At 42.9% G+C, this 20,614-nt stretch overlaps 1 protein-coding gene across 1 annotated transcript in view; it reads left to right on the plus strand.

Moving 5' to 3' along the window:
• The window catches only part of EFHC2 (EF-hand domain containing 2), a 230,999-nt gene that overhangs the window by 184,221 nt on the left and 26,164 nt on the right, over positions 1-20,614 (plus strand). The window contains exons 12-13 of the mRNA XM_061135839.1: positions 8,690-8,887; positions 10,823-10,915. Of these exons, the coding sequence (XP_060991822.1) occupies positions 8,690-8,887; positions 10,823-10,915 (291 nt within the window). The remainder of the gene's footprint in view (positions 1-8,689; positions 8,888-10,822; positions 10,916-20,614) is intronic.

Consider the following 20,614-nt stretch of genomic DNA (forward strand, 5'->3'; position numbering starts at 1 on the left):
GTTGAAGGCTTTTGCTTTTTCAATGATCCAGTGGATGTTAGCAATTTGATCTCTGGTTCCTCTGCCTTTTCTAAAACAAGCTTGAACATCTGGAAGTTCATGGTTCACGTATTGCTGAAGCCTGACTTGGAGAATTTTGAGCATTACTTTATTAGTGTGTGAGATGAGTGCAATTGTGCGGTAGTTTGAGCATTCTTTGGGGTTGCCTTTCTTAGGAATTAGAATGAAAATGGACCTTTTCCAGTCCTGTGGCCACTGCTGAGTTTTCCAAATTTGCTGGCCTATTGAGTGCAGCACTTTCACAGCATCATCTTTCAGGATGTGAAATAGCTCAACTGGAATTCCATCACATCCACTAGCTCTGTTTGTAGTGATGCTTTCTAAGGCCCACCAGACTTCACATTCCAGGATGTCTGGCTCTAGGTGAGTGATCACACCATTGTGATTATCTGGGTCGTGAAGATCTTTTTTGTACAGTTCTGTGTATTCTTGCCACCTCTTCTTAATGTCTTCTGCTTCTGTTAGGTCCGTAACATTTCTGTCCTTTATTGAACCCATCTTTGCATGAAATGTTCCCTTGGTATCTCTAATTTTCTTGAAGAGATCTCTAGTCTTTCCCATTCTGTTGTTTTCCTCTATTTCTTTGCACTAATCGCTGAGGAAGGCTTTCTAATCTTTCCTTGCTATTCTTTGGAACTCTGCATTCAAATGGGAATATCTTTCCTTTTCTCCTTTGCTTTTTGCTTCTCTTCTTTTCACAGTTATTTGTAAGGCCCTCTCAGACAACCATTTTGCCAATTTGCATTTCTTTTCCATGGGGATGGTCTTGATCCCTGTCTCCTGTACAATGTCATGAACCTCCGTCCATAGTTCATCAGTCTCTCTATCAGATCTATTCCCTTAAATCTATTTCTCACTTCCACTGTATAGTCATAAGGGATTTGATTTAGGTCATACCTGAATGGTCTAGTGATTTTCCCTACTTTCTTCAGTTTAAGTCTGAATTTGGCAATAAGGAGTTCATGATCTGAGCCACAGTCAGCTCCCGGTCTTGTTTTTGCTGACTGTATAGGGCTTCTCCATCTTTGGCTGCAAAGAATATAATCAATCTGATTTCGGTGTCAACTATCTGGTGATGTCCATGTGTAGAATCTTCTCTTGTGTTGTTGGAAGAGGGTGTTTGCTATGACCAGTCCGTTCTCTTAGCAAAACTCTATTAGCCTTTGCCCTGCTTCATTCCATACTCCAAGGCCAAATTTGTCTCTTACTCCAGGTGTTTCTTGACTTTCTACTTTTGCATTCCAGTCTCCTATAATGAGAAGGACATCTTTTTTGGGTGTTAGTTCTAAAAGGTCTTGTAGGTCTTCATAGAACCATTCAGCTTCTTCAGCGTTACTAGTGTTCAGCCATAAAAAGTACTGATACCTGCTGCAACATGTATGAACATGAAAACACTATGATAAATGAGCAAAAGCAGACACAAGAAACCATACTGCATGACTCCATTTATATGAAGTATCCAGATTGGTAGTCTGCAAAGAAAGAAAGCAGATTAGTGATGATCAGGCAGAGAGAGACTGGGGTTGAGGGGAGGAAGAAACTGGAGTGGTTGCTCTTTGTGGTGATGAAAATATTTTGAAAGAAATAGACATGGTGGTTGCACGACATTATGAATGTAGTCAATGCCACGGATGGTAAATTTTGTGTTATGTGTATTTCACCATAGTAAAAAGAAATGGAATGTGTAAGTTTTGAAACGATTCCTCATTCTTGGTGAAATCCATTAATGTTTGACAGGGTGGGGTGGGTTCTAAAGAGGGACATGTGATAAATGGGGCAAAACCTTAGCATGACAAGGCTTGCACTGCCTGGTTGGCATCCCTGATGCCAGGACCTGGCTCAGGTGGGCCACTGGGGCAGCTGCTCAGGGGACCCTGGTGTCCTGCATGACTGAAGACAGTTTTAAGTCAAGGGCAGCTTGTTTGGAATCCTCACATGGAGACAAGAAAAGCAATGGAGTACCAAGCTGTTTATAACCCAGGCAGACAGAAGCCTAGCAAATATAAAGTTTCACTGCAGTGAGGCCAGGGTAATTTCAGTTTATCCAATGAAAAGCAAAAAATAAACTTTTATGACCTGGTCAGGCTAGACTAGTTTTAGTTAAAGGTGTGTGGAAAGTTTCTAGTTATTGCTGCACATGCTCTTTTCCCTCGTTCTTGGGAGCATGCCACTTCTTTGTGTCATTTTCTACCCACGAAAGGAAAAAGATTTCAAATAGGTTTTTTTTTTTTTACAATGAAAGTCATATTTGATTATTATAAAAATTCAAAAAGGAGACATTTTATGTATAGGTATTTGTTGTTGTTCAGTAGCTAAGTTGTGTCTGACTGTTTGTGACCCCATGGACTGTAGCACACCAGGTTACAGTCCTGTACATGCCTTTCCTTCCCTATCTCCCTGAGTTTACTCAAACTCATCTGCATTGAGGCAGTGGTTCCATCCAGCCATCTCATCCCCTGTTAACCCCTTCTCTCCCTGCCCTCAATCTTCCCCAGCATCAGGATCTTTTCAAATGAGTCGGCTCTTTTCATTGGATGGCCAAACTGTTGGAGCTTCAGCTTCAGCATCAGTCCCTCCAATGAATATTCAGGGTTGATTTCCCTTAGGATTGACTGGCTTAATTTTGCAGTCCAAGGGACTCTCAAGAGTCTTCAGTATCACAGTTCGAAAGCATCAGTTCTTCAGCACTCAGCCTTCTTTATGGTCCAACTCTCACATCCGTACATGACTACTGGAAAAACCATAGCTTTGACTATATGGACCTGTGTTAGCAAAGTGATGTCTCTGCTTTTTAGTGTGCTGTCTAGGTTGGCCATAGCTTTCCTTCCAAGGGGGCATGTGTCTTTTAATTTCATGGCTGCAGTCACTGTCCACAGTGATTTTGGAGCCCAAGGAAATAAAATCTGTCACTGCTTCCTTTTTTTTCCCCTTCTATTTACCATGAAGTTGTGGGAGCAGATGCCATGATCTTAGTTTTTTTGAATGTTGAGTTTTAAGCCAGCGTTTTCACTGTCCTCTTTGACCCTCATCAAGAGGCTCTTTAGTTCCTTTTGGCTTTTTGCCATAAGGCTGGTATCATCTGCATATATGAGGTTGTTGATATTTCTCCCAGAGATCTTGATTCCAGTTTGTGAGTCATCCAGCCAGGCATTTCGCATGATGTACTCTGTATAAGTTAAATAAGCAGGGTGACACTATACAGCCTTGATGTATTCCTTCCCTATTTGGAACCAGTCTGTTGTTCTATGTCCAGTTCTAACTGTTGCTTCCTGACCTGCATACGGGTTTCTCAGGAGGTAGGTAAGGTGGTCGGTATTCCCATCTCTTTAAGAATTTTCCACAGGTTGTTGTGATCCACACAAAGACTTTAACGTAGTCAATGAAGCAGAAGTAGATGTTTTTCTAGAATTCCCTTGCTTTCTCTGTGATCCAGCAAATGTTGGCAATTTGATCTCTGGTTCATCTGTCTTTTCTAAACCCAGCTTGTACATCTGGAAGTTCTTAGTTCACATACTGCTAAAGCCTAGCTTGAAGGATTTTGAGCCTAGACTTACTAGCATGTGATGTGAGGGCAATTGTATGATAGTTTGAACATTCTTTGGCATTGCCATTCTTTGGAATTGGAATAAAATCTGACCTTTTCCAGTCCTGTGGCCACTGCTGAGTTTTCCAAATTTCCTGGCATATTGATTGTAGCATTTTAACAGCATCATCTTTTAGGATTTGAAATAGCTCAGCTGCAATTCCATAACCTCCACTAGCTTGGTCGGTAGTGATGCTTCCTAAAGCCCACTTGACTTCACACTCTGGGATGTCTGGCTCTAGGTGAGTGATCATGCCATCATGGTTATCCAGGTCATTAAGACCTTTTTTGTACAGTTCTTCCATGTATTCTTACCATCTCTGCTTAATTTCTTCTGCTTCTGTTAGGGCCTTACAATTTCTATCCGTTTTTGTACCCATCTTTATATGAAATGTTCCCTTGCTTTCTCCAATTTTCTTGAAGAGATCCCTAGTCTTTCCCATTCTGTTAAGAGATACTGAGGTGGAGCCACTCCAAGGAAAGCCCCTCACTCATTTACAACACTGGCCATGGAATGACCAGTTGTCACAACTGAATGAAATGGAACACCATGCAACTGTGAAAAGTAGGCTGTTGATTGGCATTTATGGGTATGAAAGATGTCCATGCTATGTTGATAAATGTTGTATGATCCCAATGAAACTAAGGATACCAGTACATATATATTGACAGAAAAATGACTGGAAGGATACATGCCAAAACATCTATAGTGTTATTCCTGATTGCTGAGCCTCTGGCCAATGTTACTGATTGAAGGTCTAACCCAAACTGACTTGCTACAATGGTGGGGTCCTCTTGGTTGAATTTGGTCTTCATTTCCCATTAAAAAGACACAAGCAAAGCGAAATAAAAAAAACCCAGAGATCCTAATAAGTGGATGTAGGTGAAATATAGTTCCTTTAGGTAGGTTAACATCATAGCTGTGGGATTTCCTATAGTCTACCTTAGGAAATTCTTGACCAGAAGAACCTGTAGATTTGTTAAATGATAGTGAAAATGACAAGAAATATATAAAAGAACTAAAACCCATTATTACAAGAGACCAGTCTATAGCAGAATAAATAAAATCTTGTATTCCCTCATTGATTTGGACTTCATGGAAACTGAGTTATTGGGTTGGCCAAAAAGTGTTTTCAGGCTTTCCAAGAAGATGTTATTGAAAACCCAAACGAACTTTTTGGCCAATCCAATATTTCCAGTAAGTGGCTTTTCCAGATGGTGGAAGCTTATTTGGTTAAGTGACATAACAGTCTGCATTTTAACCATTTCAATGAAATTCCTTCTAATGCCTGGTACATGGTTATGACTCTCCCATAGAGAATGTAATGAAAATATGTCAGCCAATTTGTTAGGCTTTGAGGTCTCATATGAATATGTTGTGATTTGCTTTGTTTTTCCTCTACCAAAACATATATTTCTGTTCTATTGACTATGCCAAAGTCTTTAACTGTGTGGATCACCACAAACTGTGAGAAATTCTTAAAGAGATGGGAATACCAGACCCCCAACCTCCCTCTTGAGAAACCTGTATGCAGGTCAGGAAGTCACAATTAGAACTGGACATGGAACAGCAGACTGGTTCCAAATTGGGAAAGGAGTACGACAAGGCTGTATATTGTCACTCTGCTTATTTAACTTACATGCAGAGTACATCATGAGAAATGCAGGGCTGGATGAAGCACAAGCTGGAATCAAGATTGCTGGGAGAAATACCAATAACCTCAGATATGCAGATGACACCACCCTTATGGCAGAAAGCGAAGAAGAACTAAAGAGGCTCTTGATGAAAGTGAAAAAGAAGAGTGAAAAAGTTGGCTTAAAGCTCAACATTCAGAAAACTAAGATCATGGCATCTGGTCGCATCAGTTTAGTTCAGTCGCTCAGTCGTGTCTGACACTTTGCGACCCTATGAACCGCAGCACGCCAGGACTCCCTGTTCATCACCAACTCCCGGAGTCCACTCAAACCCATGTCCATTGAGTCGGTGATGCCATCCAACCATCTCATCTTCTGTCATCCCCTTCTCCTCCCACCTTCAATCTTTCCCAGCATCAGGGTCTTTTCCAGTGAATCAGCTCTTTGCATCAGGTGGCCAAAGTCTTGGAGTTTCAGCTTCAACATCAGTCCTTCAATGAACACCCAGGACTGATCTCTTTTAGGATGGACTGGTTGGATCTCCTTGCAGTCCAAGGGACTCTCAAGAGTCTTCTCCAATACCACAGTTCAAAAGCATCAATTCTTCGGCACTCAGCTTTCTTTATAGTCCAACTCTCACATCCATACATGACCACTGGAAAAACCATAGCCTTGATGAGACAGACCTTTGTTGGCAAAGTAATGTCTCTGCTTTTTAATATGCTGTCTATGTTGGTCAAAACTTTCCTTCCAAGGAGTAAGCGTCTTTTAATTTCATGGCTGCAATCACCATCTGCAGTGATTTTGGAACCCAGAAAAATAAAGTCAGCCTCTGTTTCCACTGTTTCCCCATCTATTTGCCATGAAGTGATGGGACCAGATGCCATGATCTTTCTGAATGTTGAGCTTTAAGCCAACTTTTTCACTCTCCTCTTTCACTTTCATCAAGAGGCTCTTTAGTTTTTCTTTGCTTTCTGCCATAAGGGTGGTGTCATCTGCATCTCTGAGGTTATTGATATTTCTCCCGGCCATCTTGATTCCAGCTTGTGCTTCATCCAGCCCAGCATTTCTCATGATGTACTCTGCATATAAGTTAAATAAGCAGGGTGACAATATATAGCCTTGATGTATATTCCTTTTCCTTTTTGGAACCAGTCTGTTGTTTCATGTCCAGTTCTATCTGTTGCTTCCTCACCTGCATACAGATTTCTCAAGAGGCAGGTCAGGGGGTCTGGTGTTCCCATATCTTGAAGAATTCTCCACAGTTTATTGTGATCCACACAGTCAAAGTCTTTGGCATAGTCAATAAAACAGAGATAGATGTTTTTCTGGAACTCTTTTGCTTTTTCAATGATCCAGCGGATGTTAGCAATTTGATCTCTGGTTCCTTTGCCTTTTCTAAATCCAGCTTGAACATCTGGAGGTTCATGGATCACGGATTGCTGAAGCCTGGCTTGGAGAATTTTAAGCATTAGTTTACTAGTGTGTGAGATGAGTGCAATTGTGCGGTAGTTTGAGCATTCTTTGGGATTGCCAAAGAATTAGGGATTAGAATGAAAACGGACCTTTTCCAGTCCTGTGGCCACTGCTGAGTTTCCCAAATTTGCTGGCATATTGAGTGCAGCACTTTCACAGCATCATCTTTTAGGATTTGAAATAGCTCAACTGGAATTCCATCACACCCACTAGCTTTGTTCATAGTGATGATTTCTAAGGCCCACTTGACTTCACATTCCAGGATGTCTGGCTCTAGGTGAGTGATCACACCATCGTGATTATCTGGGTTGTGAAATCTTTTTTGTACAGTTCTTCTGTGTATTCTTGCCACCTCTTCTTAATATCTTCTGCTTCTGTTAGGTCCCTGCCATTTCTGTCCTTTATTGAGCCCATCTTTGCATAAAATGTTCTCTTGGTATCTCCAATTTTCTTGAAGAGATCTCTAGTCTTTCCCATTCTGCTGTATTCCTCTATTTCTTTGCATTGGTCGCTGGGGAAGGCTTTCTTATCTCTCCTTGCTATTCTCTGGTCCCATTACTTCATGGGAAATAGATGCAGAAACAGTGGAAACAGTGACAGACTTTATTTTTTGGGGCTCCAAAGTCATTGCAGATGGTGACTGCAGCTATGAAATTAAAAGACGCTTGCTCCTTGGAAGAAAAGTTATGACCAACCTAGGCAGCATATTAAAAAGCAGAGACATTACTTTGCCAACAATAGTCCATCTAGTCAAAGCCATGGTTTTTCCAGTAGTCATGTATGGATGTGAAAGGTGGACTATAAGGAAAGCTGAGTGCCAAAGAATTGATGCTTTTGAACTGTGGTGTTGGAGAAGACTCCTGAGAGTCCCATGGACTGTAAGGAGATCCAACCAGTCCATCCTAAAGGAAATCAGTCCTGAATATTCATTGGAAGGACTGATGTTGAGGCTGAAACTCCAATACTTTGGCCACCTGATACCAAGTACTGACTCATTTGAAAAGACTCTGATGCTGGGAAAGATTGAAGGCAGGGAGGAGAAGGGGATGACAGGATGAGATGGTTGGATGGCATCACCAACTCAATGAACATGAGTTTGAGTGAACTCCGGGAGTTGGTGATGGACAGGGAGGCCTGGCTTGCTGCAATTCATGGGGTTGCAAAGAGTCGAACAATACTGAGCAACTGAACTAAGCTGAACTGAACTGCTCTGCCAAATGATATCAATGCCATTTGCCTTCTAAAGTCTCAGACAACTGTACCTTTACACAGCTGTTTTTACTTTTTTCTCTCATGGGTAGGAGGTGATGTTTGGTGGTTTAGTCACTCAGTCAGGTCTGACTCTTGTGACCCCCTGGACTGTAGCCCGCTATGCTCCTCTGTCCATGGGAGTTCCCAGGCAAGAATACTGGAGTGCGTTGCCATTTCTTTCTCCACTCATGGGTAGGATGTGTCAGTTTTTACTTTTTACCATAGAAATATGCTTAATCACTTTCCCCATCTCTAAACCATCTTTCTAACTTACTGATTTATAAGTTTCATACCCTGGGAAATCAGAACCCCAAGTCTGTTACTGTTTTGTGTAAAGTAAGATTAATAGGCATTGAATGAACTCATGTATTTAGTCCCAGGATTTTTGACCATTCAAGGACTTTAAGAATTTACTTCCTGGTTGTGGGCTATTATCTGATAGACGTTTGATTCTGGGCAAAGTGCCATTTTATTTATAAGCTGCTGTTCGTATGGTTTTCCATTCTAGCACAAGTACCTTCCTGGTTGCTCATAGTAGAGAAATTAGATTAAAAAAAATAGTAACCTGTCTCTAGGCCATTGGTAAAGTTTTGTAAAATGGAATTTGGGTGTGTTTTTAATAGAAAGGTAAAATAATCTTAAATATAATTTCTTGAGTGTTTCCCCATTTTTTTTTTTAAACAGAGAAATAATGATGAATCTAACTGTCGGGAAACTCACAGACCAAGAAGTTATAACCATTGCACGTCATTACCGGGTGCCTGAGGACCCGTGTCCAGATAGGAATGTCCTACTTGCACAGGCCCATCAACAACTCAAGAAAAATGCTTTTGAGAATTTTGAAAGACTCATTGCTACATGTGTATACCAAGATCGGGAAAAGTAAGCTTTTATTTTATTGATTCTAAGAAATCATTTATGTTTCTGTAAAGCTGAGTAATGAAGGAATTTGTATTGTATCAAAAAGAGCAAAAAGAAAATTGGCATGTCTCCTCATACTCCACTAGGTAGCAAAGCCACCTTAAATCATATTTGGAGATTATCTGAGTACACATATTTCATAGTGATGGATGGTGAGCTTTGCTTGTTGATGGAATGGGGTAAGTTCTGTGTCTTCAAAAGAATAGGGTTGCCCCTTTGCATTTTCTAATTGGTTTCTAGAAGCTTTCAATTGAAACAGTAAATCAGTGTTAGAAGATTTAATTCTGAGTTGGCATCTCTTTACACTATTTTATTAATAAGTGGGATTTATAAATATGAGTTTTATAATATACTGGACAGGGGATTTGCAAGTAAACTTTCTATAAAATCTCTTTGAAATTATTTCTTCTCAAAAATAATGAAGCTCCGAATAATGTATTTCTAATACATTTATCATGTTTGCCTTTGAACTTTAATCAGTCATTTTTACAAACAACTGGGGCCCCATCTTAGTATATTTTGCTGTTCATCTTACCCACAGATCTGATATAGTGGTGGGAGAGCATATTTTTCTGGAGTTGGAAAATCTTAGGTCTGACTCATCCCACTGGTTTTGTTACTTCAGACCACTGTCATCTCTTTACCCCATGACTACTTCCTTCATCCCCAAACCTAAAGTCTGTACCCTAAATATCTTAGAAGGACCCATGGTTTTTCTTAATTTGTTGTTGTTATAGTCACTAAGTCATGTCCAGCTCTTTGCCACCCCCATGGACTGTAGCCCGCCAGGCTCCTCTGTCTGTGAGAGTCTCCCAGCAAGAATACTGGAGTTGGGTTGCTATTTCCTTCTGCAGGGGATCTTCCCAACTCCGGGATCCAACCTGCATCTCCTGCATTCACAGGCGAGTTCTTTACCACTAGTGCTACCAGGGATGCCCCCAGTTTATCTTACTGGGGAACATTTTTTTTTTCCTAATCCATAATACACCCTTGTTGAGTTATCATAAAAATGGTATTCTTCCTTGAATCTTTAAGTTTCTCTGAGCCTCGTGGAAGACGTGTTACCTGAGCTTTGTGTGACTCTGGCCTTACCTTCCAGCCTGATGGTACCCCTCTCCAGGGTGAGAAGTGTGACCCTCTTTCATTAAAGGATTACCTGTTGGGAAGAAAGGGGCTAGGTGTTGAGAGAACTCTGAGGTTCTTCCAGATCCAACAAGTTCCAGTTCTAGACATAAACATTCTCTTACCATTTTAGAACCTATTGCTAAGAAAGAAGCCCACTTTCTTTCCTGTTAGTTCTAATTTTGCCTGATGCCTGGAAGAACACTGGTGGGGTGAGAACATTAGATAAGCATTTCTGTGCCCCAGCAGGCTGGAGAAAATGACTGTTGGGCTGCTCTGGAGAAAAAAAAAAAATAGGTGAATGTTAAGGTCCCAGTTGGGGCTTCTAGGTTATATGATTTGGGTCCAAGGAAAAGACTAGAAAAACACCCTCTGGTCATATAATACTTGTGATGGAGGCTCTAGATGCCTGTCAAATTAAGAGATGTTTTCAAATATCAGAACCATTTTTGACTAGCGGTCAAGAATGCAGATCGATTACTTAGAGCAACACTCGTGGCTGCAGCCTTAACAGGCTGTACTATCACCAACCAAGAATATGAATCTTGATGGAACAGGCTTTGTAAGGACAGAATCTAGTGACTCCTGAAATGGAAACAAGCTGGTGAAATGTAATATGACTGTTTTTCCTTACCGCGATTCCAGTACCAGCTTTCATATTTATTTCCATGTGCATGCTTTTAGGACACATCTATGTTTTCTTTCCTATAGCATGTAATTATTACTCAAGAGACATGAAGTACAGAAAAGCTCATTGACTGTGTTTTAATGCAGGAAAAAAGTGTTACCCAGCAAAGACATCAAAAGGCTGTGCAAGTCCTCCAGATTACCTTTGAATGAAGATCTTCTAGGATCCTTACTGTCCAGGTAGGTGAGAGCTCCACCCTCATGGACCATGTCCTGCATATTTTTGTTTTGGAGACAGTTCCTGGTTTTACATCTGCCTTTAACTGCCCTTGATTTATCCTTTACCTCAGTATTGTTTCACTGATGACACATCTCCATTTAATTGTTACAGAAGGAAAAGTTAGTCATGATTATGAATGTCAGAGAGCCTCTGATGAATTATCGTTTGATCTTTTTAACATGAAGATGCACTTAAGTGCACACAGATTCATGGGACAAAATGAAAATGAACCGCCTCTTTGGTTGTGAGAGTCTTAGATCTAAAATTTAGGGCAGGTTTTTCAGAGCAGTAGTTTCTAATGGCTAAAGACATGCAATTAGAGGACCTCGTGTAATTAGCACAGAGCAAGAGTGCTAGATGTCAAGTGCAGAGGTTAGGATGTTGCCAAAGGAAAGCACAGTGAACTGCTTTCTAAAACACCTCTCTTCTTGTACCAAACCTGACTTTTTGACTGCCTGGCACCACCCTCCTAGCCATCCAGACTCTGGTCATCTTTTATGCTTCCCATGGCATGACGCCAGCCCCTCCTCTAACTGACTTATCTGACAATGCTGACATCTGGGGCTGTGTTCTAGGCATTGTTATCATTGCTTTGAATACATTACCTCATTGACTTTGTGAGAACAGCTTGGTGAAGTCAGAGCTATTATCCTCTATCTTACATGAGGATGCTGAGGTCTAGAGAGATAAGATTTTGCCCAAAGTCACATAGTCTAGAAGAAGAGCTGTGACTTAACCTCTGAACCTTTAAAATGCACATCTTCTGCTTCAAACTGTTTTGAATTATTGTCTACAAATAACCAGTAGATTAGAGTGTGCTGCCTGTTCTGCCTCCTACTTCTACTGCTTGCATCTTCTCTCTCCCCTCTATTCCCACTACCTCCACTCTTATTCTGACCTACTTTTCTTCTTGACTGTTGCAGGGCCCCCACATTGGCCTTTCTTCCACCGGCCTCTAAATTTTTAAATCCATCTTTACATCTAGCAGCTAAGTACCTTCTAAGGGCAAGAATATCCTAGTGTCACTCTTCTACTCACAAGCCTTCTGTACCATTTCTTTGTTCTCTAAAGAATGACCAACTTCCTCAGCTTTGAGCTCCTCTTCTGCCTTCTCCACTATGGGGCTTAGGGTTGTCATTAGAGCATTATTCTCAAGCAGGGACTGGAGTGGGCAGTCGTCATCTGAGACAGAAAAAAAAAAAAAAAGGAAGCAGACAAAAACTAAATCCCACATGGGAGAGCTAGGGTCCTTCTGCTCCTAGTATCAGGGGCAGAATCAAGAAGAGGCCAATCCAGGTGGCTGTGTGTGTGTGGATTGGATAACCTGGGGTTGTCTTCTAGACTTTCAGCTTTATTTGCTTTTATTTTCTAGCAGCAGTATGAGGGATAAATAGGCTCTCCCAGTGTAAAGGACCTGAGATGAAGTGCAGGCTCAGGAGTCTGGTTTCTCCACAGTTACCACATTCTCAAAGCTCCTCTTCCCATTCCCAGTAGTCCAGCCAAATGGCCCATTTAGCTTTTCACTTGTATACCTCCTACCTTCCCACTTTTTTGCCTTTTCTCTTGCTGTTTCTTCAGTAGGAACTAGCTTTGAGTTTTCTTCACCTGCTGAAAGCTTGTTCATTTGAGACCTGTTTTGCATAACACTGTATCCATGAAGCCCTCTTGGATTTGGTTGGCTGGTGTGGTTATCTCCTGCTAAGGATTCTCAGAGCACTATTTATGTTTCTTTTCTTTTTTTTTGTCTCTTACCTTGTAATGAAGATTTGTGAGTAGACATCTGATCCACTTAGATACTGAGACCTACTTCTAACCTATTTGATTCACTGCCTAAAAATAAACAGCGGGTTGTTACAGCTTGACAGTTTTACCCCTTACCTTGTCTCCTGTATTCTTTGAATCTACTTGCTAGCTGTGTAATCTTGTGCAAGTTTTTTGACCTGCCTGAACCTCAGATTCCATACCTCTAGAATGAGATAACAATACCTGCTTCCTCGTGGTTCTTGGGGTGAATTGAGATAACATACATAAATTCTCCAGTGCCATAGCACCTGGTACTAAGTCCTGATTGGAGACTAGGAGAGAAGTGTTCATCAGACACCATTGACCACACGCTCTGACTTAGAAATGAACTGGAAGAGACCTGTGTCCTTCTACATAGAGGAAGCCTTGTTTTTAAACAGTTGGATCTGAATGCCTTTCACACATTAAGCTGTCTTCTAGTCAGGAAGCTGCGGATGTTTATTAAATTATCTCTTGATGGCCTCGGGATGAGTTGTCCTGGAAAGTCCAGTAATGTGGGAGCCTGGCCTCTGGGGGACCTAGATGTTTCTTATCCAGCACTGAGGCCACCAAGTCATCATCCTCTCATCCTCTCAGCAGACTGTTTTGTCTTTGCCTTGACGATTTGACATGAAAGGCAGAAAGATGATTCCCCAACTTGCCGTGAAGCCGGCTCAGTCTCAGATCACATCCGCCTCCGAGCCCCAGCTTAGCTCCAAGGAGGTCATCCCTCTGAGCCACTGAGCAGACCATGTTCAGTCTAACTTTGCCTCTAATTGTGCACTGACCCTTCTCCACACTCAGGGGAAACTTCAGACTAATCAGATTAGAAAATGTCTCATTCCCATTCCCCTCTCCCTCTAATATGCCCTGCCACGATTTGGGTCACATGCTTGATGTTTTGCATCATCTCCGCAGATTCCTTTCAAAGACGGCCCTAATTCCTAACGGGCCCATCAGCCTGCAGCTTACATTTATATTCTGCATTCTTATTGTTCCCCACAGACTCCACAGGGCTTTCCAGAGCCTTGACCAGACTCTCTTTCTGCACAGCCCTCCTGTGGCACGCTAAACCAGAGCCCCTCTGACGTCTACAGTCTCCCATGGGAGACAGGCCCAGAGTTTGTTGACTTGGTTCGGCACACACTCTGCCCAGGGGCAGTTTTACCTGCCTTGGGATGGAGCTGGGCAGCTGGTGAGCAGGTGTAGAGCCTCACCGCTGTATGAATTCAGAAGATGAAAAACTTTATGGCTAAAGATTCAGATGATTTCTTTCACCCGGGGATTGTTACTTGTATATTTCTCCTGACCCTGCATTTGGGTACTAAAATTTCCCTTCTACTCCATTTCTATTTTTCTTCTGATTCAGTTAGGTCTTTTCCTTATTAGCACAACTCATGCTGGAATCAGGACTTCAAAATCTTTTCACATCTGCTTACCCCAGCCCCCATCAGTTTGTGCTGTGGAAACTGGTATGATGGTCAAGAGTCCACCTGCAATGCAGGAGACCTAGGTTCGATCCCTGGGTCAGGAAGATCCCCTGGAGAAGGGAATGGCAACCCACTCCAGTATTCTTGCAGGGAGAATTCCATGGACAGAGGAGCCTGGCAGGCTATAGTCCATGGGGTTGCGAAGAGTCTGATGCACCTGAGCAACTAACACATATATACAGCCGGTATGAGGTTACCTTCCTTACCAAACAATCATTTCACTAATGCACAGAGCATCAGATGTAAATGTTTGATGTAGTGATAGCTATTACCCATAATAGGAGTGACACTCTGTATTGAAACAGTGCCTAGGGCCCTGGAATATTTTGTAAATCCTTGAGCACATTAAGAGGTACATTTTTGTTGATGGTAGGCATGATACCTCTTTTCTTGAGGAGGCTGTCTCACTGAATAAATGTACTTCAGCCCCAGATGGAATTAGAATAACAACCCCCTAAGATATGATAATCACAATGGTGTGATCACTCACCTAGAGCCAGACATCCTGGAATGTGAAGTCAAGTGGGCCATAGAAAGCATCACTACAAACAAAGCTAGTGGATGTGATGGAATTCCAGTTGAGCTATTTCACATCCTGAAAGATGATGCTGTGAAAGTGCCGCATTCAATATGCCAGCAAACTTGGAAAACTGAGCAGTGGCCACAGGACTGGAAAAGGTCCGTTTTCATTCCAATCCCTAAGAAAGGCAATCCCAAAGAATGCTCAAACTACCGCACAATTGCACTCATCTCACACGCTAGTAAAGTAAGGCTCAAAATTCTCCGAGCCAGGCTTCAGCAATACGTGAACCGAGAACTTTCAGATGTTCAAGCTGGTTTTAGAAAAGGCAGAAGAACCAGAGATCAAATTCCCAATATCCGCTGGATCATTGAAAAAGCAAGAGAGTTCCAGAAAAACATCTATTTCTGCTTTATTGACTACACCAAAGCCTTTGACTGTGTGGATCACAATAAACTGTGGAAAATTCTGAAAGAGATGGGAATACCAGACCACCTGACCTGCCTCTTGAGAAACCTGTATGCAGGTCAGGAAGCAACAGTTAGAACTGGACATGGGACAACAGACTGGTTCCAAATAGGAAAAGGAGTACGTCAAGGCTGTATATTGTCACCCTGCTTATTTAACTTATATGCAGAGTACATCATGAGAAACTCTGGGCTGGAAGAAGCACAAGCTGGAATCAAGATTGCCGGGAGAAATATCAATAACCTCAGATATGCAGATGACACCATCCTTATGGCAGAAAGTGAAGAGGAACTAAAAAGCCTCTTGATGAAAGTGAAAGAGGAGAGTGAAAAAGTTGGCTTAAAGCTCAACATTCAGAAAACTAAGATCATGGCATCTGGTCCCATCACTTCATGGCAAATAGATGGGGAGACAGTGGAAACAGTGTCAGACTTTATTTTTTGGGCTCCAAAATCACTGCAGATGGTGACTGCAGCCATGAAATTAAAAGATGCTTACTCCTTGGAAGGGAAGTGATGACCAACCTAGATAGCACATTAAAAAGCAGAGACATTATTTTGCCAACAAAGGTCCATCTAGTCAAGGCTATGGTTTTTCCAGCGGTCATGTATGGATGTGAGAGCTGGACTGTAAAGAAAGCTGAGCGCCGGAAAATTGATGCTTTTGAACTGTGGTGTTGGAGAAGACTCTTGAGAGTCACTTGGACTGCAAGGAGATCCAGCCAGTCCATCCTGAAGGAGATAAGTCCTGGGTGTCCATTGGAAGAACTGATGCTGAAGCTGAAACTCCAATACTTTGGCCACCTCATGCGAAGAGTTGACTCATTGGAAAAGACCCTGATGCTGGGAGGGGTTGGGGTCAGGAGGAGAAGGGGATGACAGAGGATGAGATGGCTGGATGGCATCACCGACTTGATGGACATGAGTTTGAGTAAACTCCGGGACTTTGTGATGGACGGGGAGGCCTGGCATGCTGCGATTCATGGGGTCGCAAAGAGTCGGACACGACTGAGCTACTGAACTGAACTGAACTGAACTGAACTGAACGGAAGATATCCTCAACCTTTGTTTCTATCTCAGGCCCTAGGGGTAGGGACAATATCTCATTCAACCCTGCAGTTCCAGAGATGTGTCCCATGTTATTACACTGGGCAGGGATGTGGGCTTTATACCTATCAGAGTTTCCTCTGAAGTCCAACCCTACTGCCTTCTGCCCAAGTGATACTTGTAAATGGACTAAACCCCACTGAGCCTTCATTTGGGTGTTAAGGTTCCCTCAGAACTAATAAGCAAGAAATTCTGGTTCTCAAACCATAAGAGGTGGGGAGAATTCTGAGGTCATTCCGTTCTCTGTTCCTGGTGGGCCTGGGGAGTGAAGAGGCACCCTCCTCCCCTGACTGTGGCCTTCCGAAGTGGGACTTGGAAGTCAAGTGTGACTGTTTTCCTAGCAGCTCTGCCCCAAGCTAATCTTTTACAGTTGGCTTTGGGTTTCACAGAATGCCTTAGGACTGGCCTCCCAGGAGAGCTGGTGCCTCATCCAGAAGTATTAGTTAAAATGGAAAAAGTTAACAGGGCTTTCAAATCATCTCATTATGCTATATCCAGCCTCTCCCCCTGTTCCCTTCACAGAGGCATGGTTGGGGCTTAAGTAATTTCACCAACAGTACCTGGCCATGAAGCTGAGGGGCAGGGGTGGAACCATGTGCTTGCTCACGTTGCAAAGTGTTTGGTGCCCTGGGAAGTTTTGAGAGAGAAACCCCCTTCTCTCCCAGTTCATCTCTTCTCCCTCTCTTCTCTCTCACCCCCTACCCTGACTATACACACAGATGGTTTCTACTTTTTCAAATATAAGGCGATTTGGTCCCTAAGGAGATCTGTGCTGGGATCACAATTGGAATTTAGAAGCCTGGTGATTTGAGATCACGGAACTTAACTCATTGGCATCCTGGGCAGTGCCATCTTGGCAGCTCCTACATTGTGACCAACTGGCAACAGCGGCCCAGAGCTCCACTTTTTTTTTTTTTTTTTCCCTCAAGTGTCTGGTCTTTAAGACTCCCACCAGGTGTTTCATTGTGCACCCTGGCTGGGGTTTGTCAGGTAATGAACTGAAACCAAACCCAAGCAAGTGAGTCAAACATGTGACTTCACTACCTTCGCTCCCTTTCAGCCCTGGTCATGCCGCCAGCCCGCTCCCCTAAGTTATGAGATGGTCTTTGCGGCAGAGGGGAACCCAAGTTACTCTGGCGCAGAATACAGCTGCTGCTGTGCCTATTACCTCCACAGATGAGGGAAATAAAGCATATCAGTATTATTCCCCATGGCAAGGAGATGGATGGCTGCTGCAGTTTGCAAGCCATTCATCATTTTTGGGAGTGGGGAACAAGAGCACCCGTCAAATGACACATGAGACTCACTTCTGAGAACTCCCACCTAGCGAGGCATCAGGAAGCCTACTTGGAGGACATTATGATCGAGAGGGGAACCAGAGAAATGGCTTTCCCTCCCTCTTCTTCCACAAACATGTCCTTTAGTTTGTGTAGGGAAGGAAATGGTGGCTTGCCTGAGTATCAAAGGGAAAGAAGAATTTATGGAGGCTTTAGGAAAACACTTCAGCACTGTGAGCTAGGACTTTAAAGTAAGCAGTCTGACTTTTTAACAAGCTTAGGCACACTTAAAAGCCAGAATTAGCGTTGCCCTTTAGGGCAGTCACCCTGGAAGGCTGTGCACTCATTCCAACAATGTCACCATACAAAGCTCTTCTTTGGAGTTGCCTTCACAGCCTTTTCAAAGGAATTTCCTCCAGAGTGGCAAATCTTCATCCTTTGACTGTGAATCAGAGTCTTAGCAAGAGTCAAATGTCGTTTGGTGAGGAGAGAAGTAGTGGATTCAGGTGGAGAAAGAGGATGCTCACATTTTTTATCAGAAGCACAGCGTGACCCTGAAGTAAGAGAGATCCATCTTCTATATGACTCATAGGCTTTCCCAAAATATTTTGAAAGGATGGATAGGATTCGGCCACCTGCAGTGGTCAGGAGACAGGGAGGACTGCTGGAGAGACAATATTCAGGGGAAATGGACCTACTTGTCCTCACTCCCCTAAGATTTGATCCTGTTTCCATCTCTAAACTGCTCCTCCTCGTCTCCTTCTCCTCCAACCTGAAGTGCTCCTTTGTATCCTATTCTTGTCTCTCTGAAAACCTCATCTGACAGTGCAGATAATAGATATAGGGTATAGTAGCAAATGGAGGCGTGAAAAATCTCACGCTCTCAGTGGTGCAGGCAAGGAATGTGCTGAGTTTTGGAGCTGGGAGAAAGACCAGGAGGTGACTCCCTTATCAGTGTGCTCCAAACGAGGGTGCTCCTGCCTTTCCAAGTCTGATGCATGAATTGACCACCTGGGAAAGCACTCTGCACTGTCTCTCATCTGCTTTTCACACTTCTTACATTTTCATTTATGCCAAACAGATACATGCTTATAGTAAAGAAAATAAATCATTCTAAAAAAACTTACTCTGACAAGAGCAGTTTCCAGCCACATCTCTCCCCACCTCCCAGACCCATTCTCAAGAAACAGCATTTCAGTCTTTCTAGTTGTTTCTACAGAACTTAAAATAGCATGTACATTCTGCTATTTCTGGATTTCTCATTTTTAGATACTAGTACTAATTTCCTGTTATGATGCTTGAGAATTTAGTGTAATATTGATTCCCATTACTGGTGTTCTTTCTGAATGCTCTTAGAATCGTGTCTTTATTGCTGATGTTCTGGAAATTCATGATGGGGCCTTGTTGGGTGTGTGTGTGTGCATGCACATGCACGTGCACACACACGCCTATATATAGATTGTGCTTAACAGTTTATGGGCCCTTCCAGTCTGGAGACTCTGTCCTTTGGCTCAGAGAAATTTTCCAATAATTTTTAAATTATGTCCTCCCATCCTTTTTCATTTTTGTCTTGTGAGAACTCCTATCATTAAGATTTTGGCTCTCTTGAATCTGGATTAAGTTTTTCTTTGTCATTAGGATGTCCTTACCAAGGGGTTTCCTCAGCTTTACATTCCACCCTTTCTACTGCATCTTTTTACTACTATCATATTTTTTATTCCAAGAGCACACTTTTGGTTCCTTTTTTGTAGTCTTCTGTTCTTTTTTCATGGGTGTAATATATCCTCTTATGTCACATCTTTTCCTCTGCTACCTGAATTTTCCTTGTCCCCTGATAGCTTTCTTCCCCTGTTGCTGCTTTGACTTCTGTCCTTAATGTTGGAAGCTTTTGGGGGTGGGTCTTCTTGATTAGTGGGTTTCACTGCATGAGTCATCTCCTCGCCTGCATTTTCATTAGGGAATCCCCAGAAGCCACAATCTAGAGATCTCTCAGGGCCACTCAGAGCATCGAGAGAAGAATCCTATCTTCTCCTGCAGGGTTAGGAGGGAAGTGAGTTAGGGAAAAGGAGGAGAAATTAAGCACAGCCACTGATGTTCTGAAAACAGGAAAGGGGAAGGAAGGGGTCTGAGAGACCCAAGTTCAGTGGGTAATGTTCTTCTCCACCCTCCATTGTGCTTCATCTACCCAAGACTAGAGCTTCTTTAGTTGAATTTCTCTGGAGAAGAAGCCCCAGTCCCCTACAGTGAAGAGTCCAGTGTACAAGGACAGATTCTTGAGGGTTCAGCTGCTCTTGCTGTTTTCAGGCTTTCAAACAGCCCTTGTGTTCAGTACCCCACCTTATCCCTGGGGCTTCCCTCATAGCTCAATCAGTAAAGAGTCTGCCTGCAATGCAGGAGACCTGGGTTTGATTCCTGGGTCAGGAAGATCCCCTGGAGAAGGAAATGGCAACCCACTCCAGTATTCTTGCCTGAAGAATCCCATGGACAGAGGAGCCTGGCAGGCTACATTCCATGGGGTCACAAGAGTCAGGCACAGCTTAGTGACTAAACCACCACCACCTTATCCCTGGGCTTCCCTGGTGGTTCAGTCAGTGAAGAATCTACCTGCAATGCGGGAGACCTGGGTTTGATCCCTGGGTTGGAATGATCCCCTGGAGGACGGCATGGCAACCCACTCCAGTATTCTTGACTGGAGAATCCTCATGGACAGAGGAGCCTGGCGGGCTGCAGTCCATGGGGTTGCAAGGAGTTGGACACAACTGAGCAACTAAGCACAGCACCTTATCCCTGCCTTTATTTGCTCCTGGAGTCTACAATCGCTCAGCCTCTCAGCAGTTTTGTAGGCCACATTGCCTAATCTCTTAAGTGCCCTCCCTGTCTCTGCCACAGACATTTGGAGTTCAGCTTCCCTTCCTCAGCTGTGCCAAGTCAGTTATCCCAGTCCGATTTCCATCTTGCAAAAGATTTTGAAATTTCTTACCCACTATTGCCTTTTTTCCATCAGCTATCTTTGTCA

Source organism: Dama dama, chromosome X (genome assembly GCF_033118175.1).
Source record: "Dama dama isolate Ldn47 chromosome X, ASM3311817v1, whole genome shotgun sequence".
Classification (NCBI taxonomy): Eukaryota; Metazoa; Chordata; class Mammalia; order Artiodactyla; family Cervidae; genus Dama; species Dama dama.